General features: G+C 45.1%; 1 protein-coding gene across 3 annotated transcripts in view; it reads left to right on the plus strand.

Annotated features, from left to right (window-relative positions):
• CMIP (c-Maf inducing protein) overlaps positions 1–14892 on the plus strand; it is a 141097-nt gene that overhangs the window by 90007 nt on the left and 36198 nt on the right. For all 3 annotated transcript variants that reach the window (XM_064159990.1, XM_064159991.1, XM_064159992.1), the window contains 2 exons: positions 11773–11934; positions 13037–13078. In XM_064159990.1, the coding sequence (XP_064016060.1) occupies positions 11773–11934; positions 13037–13078 (204 nt within the window). The remainder of the gene's footprint in view (positions 1–11772; positions 11935–13036; positions 13079–14892) is intronic.

Raw genomic sequence — 14892 nt, forward strand, 5'->3', positions numbered from 1 at the left:
CTTTGGAGTGGCAGTCCTGGACTTCTGACCCTCTACTTGGTGGTTTCACAGCACACACAGCCATAATTGTCTTAGCTGTTTCTTTGCTTTCTTCAGCTGAGAACTGAAGGCATTTTTCACAGGACACAGAAGTTTCCATTTTCTGTTGTTTTGAGGTTAAACAACAGATAGTGATCATACAGTTAGGCAGAATGTGGATTTCTTCTTTCACTTTTGTGTTTGTGTACGAGTCAGGAGTACATTGATGGGAACCTGAGCTGCCGAAGTGAGTTTTGCCTTTCAAAGCCTCAGGATTTGATGACGCACAAATTTTGGAGGAGCAAGTTTCTTGCTTTGACAGATAAAACAGCAGCCCACAAGTTTTTGGCTGATGGTTTAACTCCTCACAGTGATTGCACAGGTATCAGTTGTTGGAGACCATGAACAAGATTTTAAGATAGCCAGACCCTCCTCCCCACGGGACTCTGAGCATCCTGATAGAGTTTCAGACTCAACTTGATACTCTGCAGGGACCAAATGCAGAGTCCCACGTAGTGCTGATGGATCTGGGCTGCCAGGAAGAACAATTAGAGCTTTCTGGTGGAACATAGTGGTCTTAAAATGTATCTTGGCATTTTTCAGTTTCTTATGCCTTCTCTCATAGTTAGGTCAGTGCTTACTTCCAAGATTCATTCTTCTTTTGTATTTGCAAGATAATGTGAAGTGCAGCTGGGGCTTGTCATCCAGTGACAATCCTTTGCTCTTCGTGTGGTGATTGATAGCACTGCCTGGTCTGTAGTCCAAACAACCTTGGTGTAAATCCACTTCTTCATGAACACATGAAGTTCGTTGACTCTCCCATTTCCTTGCATGGTTTTGACAGTCTCAGACCATCTGTTACCAGAAGTAACTTGAAAAATCTTGGCCTTGTTACCTGTTTCTGAGATTTCAGTTTGCTAGAAGTAGCAGGAGAAAGGCATTGATCTCACTTGGGGAAGTAGAAATGAAAAGGTGAAAACCAGACAAGATGTTAGCAGAATTTTTTTCTTACCTCTTTTAATGGTGATGTTTTAAGATCTGTAACAGGTAGAATGGTTAGGTTATTTTAAGCTTCCCCTGCCTTTGCCTTCGGAAAATACCTCATTCTTTCTGGAGAATATTGGGGCAGGTTCCTCTCATAGGTTACATCTGCAGCAGGAGCAGCTGATCACTGTCTGTGCTCTGCATTGGCTTAACATGAATCACTTTAAATCTGGGCCCTGCATATCTGTGTCAGCACAGCACTTTGTCCACCCTGAAGAGGCTCTCGGCAGCGTGCCGAGATAGATGCCAGCCTGCATGGGAGCTGCTGCTCTGCAGCCATATGCCTGCTTGGTCTGTATACCCATAGATACCTCCTACATTGCCAAAACAGGCTTCTTTAGGGAGACAAAACTCAAGCCAATTAATAGCTTAGCAGTGAAATTTGAGTAGAAACTATATGTTTATTTTCTGTCTTCCTTCAGCTATGTCAGGACCAGCTCTAAATTTTCCCCTCTAGACTTGGATGCTATCCTATGCAAACTAATATTAGGTCTGAAGATAGAGGGGTGTCAAAAACAGCTGAATAAACAGGCCAACTTCTTATTGTGTACTTAGGTCTCAGCTCTGAAGAGGAGTAAATACAATTGCTGGAGTATGTTGCTTCTCAGGAATGCTGAACGGCTGGCCAAGAGGGATTATTGGTTTTGCCCTGGCAGATTGCTCCTCTCCATTATTCCAGGAGTGACCTTATGACTAAATCTTTGCAATTTGGGACTTAGAGGTCATGATGACCACAAGTTTCACCAAACTACAGCTTCTCATCTATAGCTGTAATAATGTAGAGCTGCACCAAAATTAGTCTCTTGGTTAGGTTCCTAGCTGCAGAAAAATCTGTTTACGAGAGATCTCCTGTGAAGACAGGACAAGATTGGTAGTCTTTCCTAGGAGTGTAATTACCCTCCTTGTATGATGCATTGGGTGTGAAAACTGAACTCTGGGAATTGACATATGCCAAGTGCTGTGTCAAGCTGCTGTCACAGGGCCCAGTTCCACATTATGGATTTTAGGAGGATTCTGGGTGTCAGAAGAGCTACATGAGCCTGAAGAAGCAAAGGGCATCTAGGTGTTGCTTTAAATATCTTTTGTCTTGCAAACTTTTGTCCTTGCATTTATTTCTTCTGATAAAGTTAGTGTTGAGTGCATCACACTACACATAATGTATTAGAGGATTATAAAACTGCTGTGAATATCCCCCCCTGCCCTAAACAGTACATAGTGAGTGTCACAGCCTGCATTGTCTGCCCCAGCCCTCACTGTAAGTCACATGTTCATCTTGTCTGTCGTACTTCTTTGTCTTCCCCCCCCAGGATAACGGTTGTTTCAAAATGAGACAAAAGGTATCAGACAACAGTGCTAGTGAAAATATGTCTGTCCTCATCCAGAAGCCATTGCATCACAGCTCTTCCCCACTGCCTGCACTCTGCTGCTCTTTACTGTAATATTTAAGATGGCCATGCTAGATGAGGCTGTGTGACCAGAGGCAAGATCCATCAAGGACCATGAAACTGTTGTTAGTGATATGCACCAGCGAGGTGGGCAGTGGTTCCCGTAGCATGCCAGCGATCTGTTATCCGCTGGAGGAAGCTCTGGAGGATCCCCTTCCATGGGATCAGGAAACTGAGTGCTGTGAGATCTGGTTCAGCAGCACAGCATTCATGCAAAGGAGAAATAGAACAAGGAAATTGCAGAGCCTCAGTGGCATTTTTGGTAGACTAAAGAGTTGCAGGAGGTCTGGGGTTTTGTGCTGATGCGGCACAGTAAGATGCTGTGTGAAAACACAGAACCAGGTGATGGAATTGTTTCAGGTGCAAGCACAGCTCTGAAATCTGGTATCTCCCTGTGAGAAACTGGAACATCCAGAGCTCCAAAACCCATTGATCTGAAGGCAGAAATACGCTGTTTTTCTGAAGTCCCTTGTAGATGCTTGCAAGCATCACATCAGTATCCAGTGTCTGTGCTCTCCCTAAGGCTCTGCAGCTGCCTTCTGACACAAACATGCTCCTTGAGCCGTGCACATCTCTCTTGCTGACGACATTGATGATGCAGGTGCACAAGAGAGAGAAGCCAATTTCAAAGCCATTTATGGTGCTGAAGTGCTAGAAACTCAGCAAAATGATACATTTGCCAAGGAGGAGAAAGTGAAACAGGTGGGTAAACGTCCGTTTGGAAGGCTGTGCTGACTGGCAGGAGGGGAGGAGGGCAGGAGAAGCCGAGGGTGCCCACTGCCAGCAGTGCAGGGCAGCAAGGGAAAGGGATGACGTGGCTTTTTAATCCGGTTTGCAGATCTGGGAAGAAGAATTGCTTTGTGTGCTGCTCGCTGCTCCCTAAGCTTGCTGGCATTTCCCGGAAAGGAGAAGGGGGATAGATTATCTTTCAGAGATTATTTTTGTTAGCAGTTACTCAATGTGTAGCCTTAGTAGCTACCCAATAGCGATTCCAGGTGGTTTCTCAGGCGGCAAGTGCTTCCCATCAGAATTCTCACATGCCCGACGTTGCTGGTGTATGTTTTGCAGCCTCGTGGACGAGGCAGCATCCTGTTTTCCTGGTAATGACCAGCTCTGTCATGCCTGGGTGGGATCTGAAGTGTCAGTGTGGGGTTTTCTGCACAGCAGGTATGTTGCCTGGCTATTCTCCACGGTGGCCTTGCACACAGCTTTCCCTTTGGCAGGCCTGGTCAAAGTGCAGTGACGATAAGATTGTGTTCTTTTTCCTACACACTATATCTCTTCTCTGTGATGGCAAAGTCATTTATTCCCACCACAGGCTGAGAGCTGGTAGGTCTCAAGGACTAGACACAGCCATCATGTGTGGAATATGAAGTGTGTGAATGTTTAAGTATTAGGGATCAGGATCAGTTCAGCTTGTTTCAGAGGCACTTGGTAGTGGTAGGTCTCTACACAGAAGCATACAGCAAGGACCACACCTAGGTGGCAGTTAATGTCACAGTGCTTTATGTCTTCTGCTTTGTTTGATGCAAGCTGGATTTCACAGCCATGCAGCGGGTGCTGCAGTTTATTCAATGCTGTTCTCTTGCCCTTACACTGCAGTTCAGTTAGTCCACTGTTTTTGGAAAGTGTGAAGTGTATGCAATATGCATATTTCTCCTTTTCATCTAGTACTCTGCTTTTTTGTTTTGTTTTCAAATGGAACATGATTTTGCTGACTCAAGCTCATGCTGCATAATCTCAAATACAGGAGCACACCAAACTCACGCCACTCTGGAATCTGTAGGTTGTGCCAGAACACTGAGATCCTGATGTCCAGACAGTGTCTGTGTTGAACATTTACTGCTCTGGAGAAGAGGACCATAAATGCTGCAGCAGGCAGCAGTGAGGTCCTGAAAGAGGAGGAGAGGTAGCTGTGCCTAAACATGTTTGAAACCTTCCCTCTGATGATGAGTCAGAGGCTTGTTAAAGTGCTGTAGATCAAGCAGGGTGACTGACTCCTCCCTGATGATGTCCAGCAGCTTTGATATGAAGGTTTTTCTCCCTCGTTCTTCATGAGAATTTCAAACAATTCAGGAAGATTTGTAACCCCTCCAAGCCTGCAGTTAGGGTGGATGTGTACACTTAGACGTGGGACAACTGTTGTACTTCAGTGGCTGAAGATTTTCCTCTTGTCCAACATCAGGAGGAATAGATGTATGCCTTCTGCTTAAAAAAAGACCAAAACTGAGAACCAATCCACTTAAACGCTCATGGCCAACATTTTTTTTTCCAAATACATCTTCTTCTGGGGAGATGTTGCTTGTGATTTGCAGCCCAAAAGTGCAGCTGTGTCCCTACCAACACATTTTGCAAGTAGGGAGTGGCTTGTGCTCCTGCTAGAAACCTATCTGCAGTCATAGTGAAATTCCACATAGCCAAAGCAACCTTAAAAACAAACCCCAGCTCAGCTCCGGCTCGAAAAATACGGAACAGCAGTTGCTGTGCGCAGGATGAAAGCTGATGTTTTGCCAACCTGAAGTGTAAAGCTGGTGCTGGAACTGGGGCCTGAAGAATGGGAGCGTTTGCCAAAAGGAAATGGAAGCAGGGATGGAGGGTTTCAGGGAATGCAGCAAAGTCAGCCGTGCCAAAAAGCGTCTCCCCTGTGGACAGGTCTGGTTACGCCAGTAACCGCCTTAGCCCCTGCAAAGTGCGGCTGGAGCCACACTTGGGCTTTTGTGATTTCCAGCTGGGAATGCAGTGTCTCAAGTGCATGGCTGAGGGAGACCTGGCTTTGGATGGGCCAGCTGTGCTCCTGCCTCTTAGTGACCACAGGGCACTATGCAGGGATTTATGAGAGAGGCAAAACTGAAGCCCAGCAGAAAGCAAGGCCTATGGAAGGCAAAATCCAGTTGCTCTGCTGAATAGTGGGACAGTCTGCCAAAGATGACCTCCTGCCTTCCCACTTAGGGGGCTAGAAGACAGCCACAATTTTATAGTTGCTTTCAGATTTTGGAGGTGCACTCACTGTACTTGTGTGGAGGTTGTTTTTCAGTGGAACCCGTAAACTTAAGATCTGCTTGCCCAGTGGTTTTGGTTTTCTTTTTTCCCCCCTTGGATGGAGTAGCCTTCCCTTTCCATCCTCTTATCCTCCTTCTTGCTGAAGGATATCTTTGCAGTAGGCTTGAGGACATTGGAGAGGAGAACCCCAGAAGGGTGGCCAGTCAGGTGACAGCTGTGTGCAAAGGTGGTGGAGATACATATGTAGGTGCATAATATGCTTCAGGAGCAAGTTCTGAAAGGCATTGATGTTACAGCTGCCCAGTGTCATGCTGGGAGGTGAGTGAGGAGGCTGCTCTGTGAGCTCCTTGGTTTCAATTCCACTTTGCACTTCTCTCAATCCAAGCAGAAATGTCTTTTGTCCTTTAAAAAAAATTGTTTGTTCCAGCATTCTTTTACTTTGCCAGTGCTATTGTCCCAGTGGTATCTGAGCAAAGGACAAACTCTGTGCCTGTGGGAAGTATCTGTGTGGTTGTTCCAGCCTGTGCATTAGTAACAGCTGAACCCACGTCAGCGCTTGCTGAACCCACTGAACTCTGTCAGCTCTGAAACAGTGCTGATCCAGGAGTTTGCAGGTTCTCTTGCCTGGATTAGCTGAGATCTGGAGCAAGGTGGTAGACACTGGTGAGAAAAAAAAATAGGTGAACCAAGGTAGACTGAAAACAAGAGGGATAGGAAGACATTGTGATGGGGAAGCACAGCAGGTTATCAACCTTCATCTTGCTTGCTGTGACTCCAGTGCACGTCAATGGTGCTTTTACTTTGGGGTGCCATGATCTACCCATTAGCCTGGAGACCTGAGAATCAGAAGATCTCAGTTCTGCTCTGGACCTGACTCACCATGCAACCTTAAGGAAATCACCTTAGTTTCCTTGCTCTGTTTCTCTTTCTTGCTTTTACTCATCAAGACTGTGAGTGGCTCAGGGCAGAGACTGCCACTTGATACATTTATTCAGTGCATAGATTGATGGGTGCCAATCTCAGTGCAGTAAAATAATGACAATTTCATCAAGATGTTTTTTATATGAATTGGCAAAAACCAGAGGTTTATTTAGAGCTTATCTGAGTAAGAATCAGGAAGTGTCTACCTTGTAATATTTTCCTTTGGTTCTCTGGCCTATGGCAAGGAGCTTGTGAGCAAATGAGCCTGAACCAAGGCAACTGTATTCAGAGAAGCAAACAGAGCAGAGAAGTTGATTCACTACAGCATTTAGCACTGGGTAAAATGCAGAAAGTGCCTTTGCCTGCAAACACAGTAGAGCACAAAAAGTTTGCTGCTGCTGTTTTACATCTGTTTTAGAAAGCTGCACTTTATTCTTTCTGTGCAAAACCTTCAGAAGGTCATGAAGAGTTTGATTACTGCAGCATGAGCTGCCTGAGGTTCATGATTTGTTTGTATAATCTCAGCCTGGCCCAGGCCTTTTGGTCTAGAGTCGAACATTTTGTAGTCTTGGTCTTTTCAGCTAAGGTGGGATTTTTGGTTGTGGTTTGGCTTTTTAATTCATGTTGGTGAATTAACTTAGTGTAGGAGGCTTTCAGTGGATCTGCCTGATTTAAGCCCACCTGTGGCTATAAGGAAAACTTGTTAGCAGCAAGGTACTCCTACATATTATTCAGAGTACCATGGCATCCAGTGGTGCCTGCTAGTGTTTGAAGTGGCATATGGAGCTAGCTGAGTTCTGGGGATGCCGTGGCATCTTTTTCTTCTTGGAAGTAATGAGTTAATGGATAAAATGCCAGCAGATGGTGCTCAAGAATACATGGTACAGCTCCTGGACTTCAGGACAAACCAAACGTGTGTGTTGCACATAGCAAGCAGCCCTTCCTCTTTCTTGATAAACAGGGTTTTAACAAAATGTTCTAAATGCAGTGGAGAAAACCATTCTGGTGTCTGCTGCCTGGTTTTTTTTTTCTCTTTGTATATCTGCATCTAGCAGGAGGTGCCTCCATTTTTACACAAGCACCATCAACATGAAACTGTAACACTAGCTTGGCTCAGCCATCCCCGCAATGAGCCTGGGAGGACCTCTGTGCGGGAGGTTGACCTTTTCCCTTTTGCTGGAACTGCCCTCGTTGCTCAGCAAGAAATAAACAATTGCTGGCACACAGAGCCCTCCAAGTCAGTGTGCGTTCCTGCAGTAGCTCCAGTTTCTCCAATAAAGAAGTGATTAGTTGTGTGCCATTGCACGGTCAAGGGCTGAAGAGCAGAGAGCTAGAATTTAACAGGCTCTTCTGGATGATGATTGGCAATTAATTTTTTTAATGCAATGGAGATAGTATTTGCCAAGGGGAAGAGAAGTTCCCAAGAGTACAGAACATTTCCTGACCATAAAGGACAGGGACAAAGCAGGGATGAAATTTGGTCATCAAGAAGGCTACCTTCATCTTTCCCTTTTTGGATCGGCTGCGACGGCTGCTTTAAGATGTTCCTGACGTGAAAGAGCTTGCTAGGGCTGAGGAAGGCAGTTGTTCCATGCTGGCCCATTTTGTGCTTTAGAGTCTATTTTTCTTAGATGTTAACTACATCATGATTATTGTCCCTGTCCCAGGAAGTGGTGTATGAACGAGGGCTGCAGGATGAGGCCATTTTAGGATAGAAAAACATATGAAGATGTGACTCAAAAGAGCTAAAATTTCCTAGGCTCTCCTGACCTTTCTATTCACAGAAGTGTTCTGGAGCTTTTAAGCTGGTGGGAAAACCCACTGCTTACAGATTTTGGTCACATTTACTTGCTTCACAACACCGGTAAAGTAATTTCTCACATATGGACTTCAATTTATCCTCCTCTAAAAGAGCACTGAGACTTAGATCTTTTGGTTTCCCTGAGACTTAATTAATTAGAGTGATGTGAGGATGAAGGATGCCCTGTCAGTGTCAGCTAATCTGCATGCTGCTGCTTCTGGGTACTTCATAAATTCCATGGGTTAGCTTTTAAAGTCAGCGCAGAAGGATTTTGGCATGCCGCTAGCAGCGTGGTTCTGGAGAGCCGCATTCCAAGCTGGCATGTGTTATTGCCGCTGGCACAGATTGCCGCGGGAGCGGCTGCTCTGAGCGCAATCCCAAGGAAACTGGATTCCCGCTCCGCTGCTGTTCTTGCCCGTGCTACTAACGGTGAGTGTTGTGTGAGCCTTTTCAGCAGCCGAAGGCATCCTTTACACCTCCAGGCAGACGGGAGCGAACCCCTGGCTCGTGTTGACATGCCTGTTCTCCCATACGGGTCTTCACCAGGCAGCTTTGCTTTTAAGCTCCTGAGTGATCGTCTCTCCTTGCTCCGGAGTCAGCGCAGGTAGAATAGAGCAGATGGCTCAGTGCTGGCTAAGTGCTTGCTGATACACAGCAAATTGCTTCTGTTACCCACTGATAGGTTTCAGGCTTTAATTGAGGCTTTCAGCAAGGCGCTCGACAGTGAAAAGCATTCTGCTGAGAAAAACAGCAGCGTAACCATGGGCAAAGGTTCAGGACAGCAGAGTTCAACCCTCTGGGGGATGGTTCCTCCATTTATTTCTTTATTTCCCCACTGCTTTCCCACCATCATTCAAGACTTCTGTAATGTTGCCTGCAGACTGCAGCTCAGTGTATCAGCGCGGTGCCATCCTCTGCCCTGAAAGCTTGGAGCAGAGGCTGGGGAGTGTGGATTTTCTGCTCGAGGCAGGCTCACCATGTCTGCAAAGGTAGCTGCCTCCTGATGCTCCCTTTCAGTCACTGCCTGTTCTGAGCAGCAGCTTTTGTAGGTTCCCCCTTGCAGAGCAGGGAGTACAGCTCCTGCTGTTTTTGTTCTCTTATGTACGTCAGCATCATCAGAATTTTAATTTTTAATGGACATCTCTAAAAGGGAGAGGAAACCTCCCTTGCTCCTCCCTCCCCCTAAGCAAGACTGGATCTGATAGCAGAACAAAGATCTTTGTGGTAGGGCTGTCTGAGCAGCGTCCTGTTGGGCAAGAGCATTTCCTTCAGCAGCTGTCCCTTAGGCTGAAGGACCTGCTCTCCGAAATGGCATTGTAGCTCCCCCGAGTAAGGGGTAGCCCAGAGCAGGCAGGGATGGGGATACAATAACCCAGTGGTCTAGCTCTCACGTTCTCCCTGCCCCCACTTCTTACCGGGCTTTGAATTACGCTTTGAATCTTATTTCATCATTGTACAAGACCGAGGAATACATTTCAGCATGGAAAATGTGTCTGTCCAGCTGGCTTTGTGTGGTGCCTTCAGTTAGTTGGGAAGGAGTTGCTTCAGGTTACAGAGCTGACTGGTTGGCTTTGAAGTTCAGAGTTTGTTTAGTAAAAGACCATAAAAGAAGCTCTTAATGAGTAAGGAAAATTAAACTCTATGAGGAAACTCAAGTTTCCTAAAGAGTCTGAGCGATCTCTGATGATGGTATAAGCTTAAAAGAGCTGGTGGACCCTCTCTGCCCCAAGAAGCTCAGATGTACCAAGACTTTTGCTCAGATCTGAAATCACAAACACATTTGATGATGTCCACAACCTGTGCTTTTATGTTGCTTTGGCTTTTTGGTTCCTTAAAATGCACTGAAAGTGTGGACTACTGCTGGTGTGCTTTTGTACTTGCATGGCTTTAATTAAAAAGATAATTGGGTTGCTTTGTCAGCCTTTACATGTCAACCTCGTGCCACCCTCTTCTTCCTCCTTTATCAACACTGACAAACCCAAGGCACCTGAAATCTGTATTTTTGGGTATTGTTTTCTTCTGTCATGTTTTGGATAGGGGTGACTGTTTTGTGTTGAGCATCCGATCTAGTGCCCCAGTGGGAAGGAAACAGCTGATAAGCCAGCCTGTTCAGATGGTTCCTGCAGGGCTGCCCACTGTGAGCTGAGAGGGAAATGCCCTGTAGAAACAAAGTTCCAAAACAAAATTAACCGAAGCAGACAGACCCTTTGGAAAGTCCTCTGCCTTTATTGCACTGACAACGTATAGCCCAAAATGTCCAGCGACTCTGCAAGCTGCGTGACATGGGCAGTGTTTGTGATTTCCCTGGAAGTGCTGCCAAGGAATGCAAGATCCATTTTTAGTGCAAAACACTGATCTTTTCATGGAAACAGAGGAGTGCCCAGCCTGTGCTGGCTAATGAACCTGAGCATGTATCAGACTTCTTAACATCCCTTGCACCAGACTCATGTTCAGAGAGGAGTGGAAGGGTGTGTGGACTAAACATGCCAGGGTCCTGGCAGTGGCTCTCCATCAGCCAGGAGATCTGCTTCCTGGCCAGCTCCAGCACTGCCTGCTTTGGCAAAGCTCTCCTGGTTCTAGTGCATGCTCCATCTTGTTTTGGGGAGTGGCGTTTTATCGCTCGTCATCGTTTCCTTCAACTTCTAGAGTTTCATCAGGCCACCTCTGGGAATTTGGGAGGATGGGTTTTCTCTAAAGAATACTATTTATAATGCTAAGCAGCCTCTGCTCCAGTCATTTGTGCCAAAATGGCTGCTGAGGAGGTAAGGATTGTCTTTTGCTTCCCAGCTGGTCTGTGCATGGGGCAACTGCAGAAGCAGCTTGGGCATAGCCAGAAGTACAGCAGAGGCGTGCAGGGGGCCTGGGGCAGCTGGAATTAGGCAGTCAGGAGTGCTTTGCTGGAGAGGAAATACTGTTGCCTGGAAGACTCTCAGACTTTATGAGATAGTTTCTGTTACAACTGTAGGGTGGTGGTGTGATTTGATTTTTTTTTTTCCTGCACTCTTCATTCTTTCATAAAACAACCACCCACCTGTGGGTCTACTGAAATGTTTCACTTGGAAATAGAATGTAATTAATGCAGGTTTGAATTCACTGATTAGCAATGTAAATAAAGTATCTGCAGAATGATGTTTTGATGGCCTCTCTCTCTTTCCCCTTAATGACTAACTCCCGTGAAAAAGGACCTACAGCTTTGGAAACAAGTGCAATAGCAGACATCAGTTATTTGTCTGAGCAACAAGGTGTTTGCAGGGGGAGAGGATGGGAAGAAAGATGCTGTAGAGTTTTAAAAATACATTTTGAAGTGGAAAAAAGAGAATCACAGTTTTCATTGCTTCCTCAGAAGAAATAAATTTAAACAAATGAGGTTTTCTTTTCTATTTAAATGTTTCAAGTGCAGCTTCCCAACAAACAAAAAAGGCAGAGCTCAAAACACAGAGGACCCCACTTAACACTCGCTTGTAGGAGGTACATATGCAGTCAATGTTTTTCAAGGTTTTTATGGTGATGGCAGTGTGACCCTTTCGTTTTTGTTTCTTGCAGAAAAAGATTTACAAATACAAGAAGGTGCTCAGTAACCCCAGCCGCTGGGAGGTGGTGTTGAAGGAGATCAGGACGCTGGTGGATATGGCACTGACGTCTCCGCTTCAGGATGACTCCATTCACCAAGCACCACTGGAGATTGTCTCAAAACTGCTCTCAGAGGTATGACCTCAGCAGTGCTCCTCTGAAGCACTTTGTTTCACATTTAGACGAGGGACAAACAGTTAAAAGTTTGTGAGTGGGTTTTATTTTAACTTGGGCTATCAAAATTCTGCTTTTGAGTCCACTTGTGACTTCTGCTGACTTGAATGGAATTTGTACTTGCTGGCGAGAAGGAGAATTTGACCCTTGTTAGGTAGATCCCTGGAAACAAAACACATTTCTCTTGAGGCTTTTCTTCTTGGTTCTAACTATTTATGGTGCATTTACTATGGGTGTGATTTAAGTCTTATAATAAGTCAGTGGTAAAACTCCCCTTGACTTCCATTCCATTGACTTTGTTTCCATGACCTGTAATTCTTACAGCAGTATTTAGATACCAATAAATTCACTGTGAAGTTATTTTATTATTACCAGTTCTGACAAAGAAAAACGTTTTCCTTCTTCAGGGCCAGCTAATCTTCTTCTGCAGCATCTATTTCAGATTGTGAACAGGAAATGTAATGCCAAGCAGGTGTTTCATGTCTTAGTTCTGATGTGCAAAGGTTTGTGATAAGGAAAAATGTTGCTAGTGGTTCTTGTGGCAGACAAAGATGTTAGCAACTCACAAGTCTGTAAGCTTGGAATGGATCATGCTGCTGATCCAAACTCTTGCATAGGTGACTTCCAGTGAATTGATTGCCTTTTGTTGGTTATGTGTTTGAAGCAGAAATTTTGGGAGCACTAGGGCAGTTAAGTTGTTACCAACAAAGGCAATACAACAACACAAAAATCCTTCTATTAATTTTCATACAAATGTACAGCCTGTCTTGACAGAACCTTTTGGAGAAATGTATTGCTGGCTTTCATTTCCCAACTGATGGATACCACCTCTGGGCTTTTGTGACCTGATGGTGTTGAGGCAGGGATAAAAGCTTGCACAACTTCTCTAGCAAGTAGCACACCGCAGTCTTGAAAGGAATGATTTTAATCTGATGGCTTTTATTCTGAATGTGAGGAATTGCAGTCTTGAGCTGTTCTGTTTGTGTCTGATGGTAGCTCAGAGGACTGTGTGTGCTGATGTGCCAACTCAAACTCACTCATTTCTTCTGCTCGACTCTTTCAGAACAACAACTTAACCACTCAAGACCACGAGAGCATTATTGTGGTAAGTATCAGTCAAACCTGCATTGTTTAGTGATACTTCTGCTAATGCTTGCCTCTGCTTCAGTGAAGTAGGGCAGATATGAAAGTATTTCCACTGATGCTGGTTAACTTAGACAGGATTAAACCCATTTGTTTCACTATTTTGTTGCCATTTATATTTTCTTGTTCCATAGATGAGTAACAGTAAGGTTTCCTCATCACCTTTTGTGAAACATCACAGCATGTCAAGGGTCTCCCAGAGTGGCCTACTTACTGCAGTGCAATGTTCATGTCTATAGGTGTACTTTAAATAGTCGAAAACCCCCATCGCTTCCACATGTGCCCTATCAGCCCTTAGTTTCCTAAGGGCCCAATGCTTCCATAGATGGGTGATGGTATGCAAGCAAGCGACTGTTTTTGTAACTGTGATTGTGTGATTGTGTCAGTGCAGTTTAACCTCCTGCTTACTTGATCTACAAAAGTATCCTCTTCATCTGTTTTCTTTTGTGTAAGCTGTGTTTATTTAGACATAGAAGTAAGTGACTCAAATGACAACTCTCTTCCTTGTGCAAAAAATGTAACACCTTTGCAGTTAACCAGAGAGGTGGAACTTGGTTCCCCAACACTGTAATTGAATTCCAGTCATTGGCAATTTCCAGGACGTTTTTCCCAGTAATCTAATCTAGATCCTCACCACCACCACTTGATCGTATCACACCTCCATGACTCTTTCTGCAAAATGAGGAGATGGTGTCTAGCTGCAGGTGTGAATTGTGCTTCCCTGCTGCTTAGGATGCTGCTTTAGCTGGAATCAGTCACTCAGATAAGATCCTGAACTGGTATTTACTTTCCTTTGTGCTCTACTATCGCTTTCATTTCACTCCAGTGAATTCTAGCAATTCAGGCCCCGGTTACAACTGGTTATTTTAGGGGAAGGGTTTTTAAATAAAAGCTGTAAGATGACCCTGCTGTAAGCAGGACCAGGTGGCCTCCAAAGGTCTTTTCAGCCTGTAGTGACTGTGCAGGCTGAGCCATGACCTGCTTGGCAGCGTCTGTAGTGGCTATTCCCTATGTTCAGTCGAGACCAGGCTGAAACAAGGAAGCTTGTTTTTGTGAGGCTGACAACCAGCCAGTTACAGCTGTGATGCAATGATCCCTGACAGTTATCAGGCAGGTATAAACACTTGGGGATTTTGCAATACATGGCTCCTGTGGTTTGGGAGGTTCCATAGTGAACACCCCAAAAGGTGGATTCAAGATCTTGAGGTCAGGTGTTGGATGAGGCGAGCGAGAGTATTCAAGCCTCACCAAATAGTGTTTCATTCTGCATCAGTTTGCTGTTGTTGGACCACCAGGAAAGGCAGAGTGAACAGCTGCAGAGGTATGACACATAATAATGAGCAGAAACTCCACAAATGTTATGTGAAAACAAAACAGACGTTTGCAGATGTGCTTGGGTTTCTTTGCTAAAATTCACATTAATCTTGCCCTGTTTATGTGGGAAAGTGGCCCTGCTCCTCACTGTGAGCAGAATCACGGGGGCTGAAATCCTTCAGGAGACAAGAAGGGGAGCAAACACTCAAGCAGGCTGCCTTAGCAGCTTGATACAAAATGTCCTAGCTGTGCTCTTTAGTCTTAATTTTAAATGGGTACTGGGAATCCCTTTAGTTCAAGGCTGGAAAAGCCCAAAGGCACTGTCACATTATTCTTGTACCGTTTCCTAGTTTACAAAGGAAGTAACAACAACATAAGTTCGTTACACCCTCAACGGCAGGCATGACCTCTAATGTATTTACCAAGCATAAACACATCAGTTTGTGTAGCAGCAAAGGAGGA

The sequence above is a fragment of the Pogoniulus pusillus genome, chromosome 20 (assembly GCF_015220805.1).
Source record: "Pogoniulus pusillus isolate bPogPus1 chromosome 20, bPogPus1.pri, whole genome shotgun sequence".
Lineage (NCBI taxonomy): Eukaryota > Metazoa > Chordata > Aves > Piciformes > Lybiidae > Pogoniulus > Pogoniulus pusillus.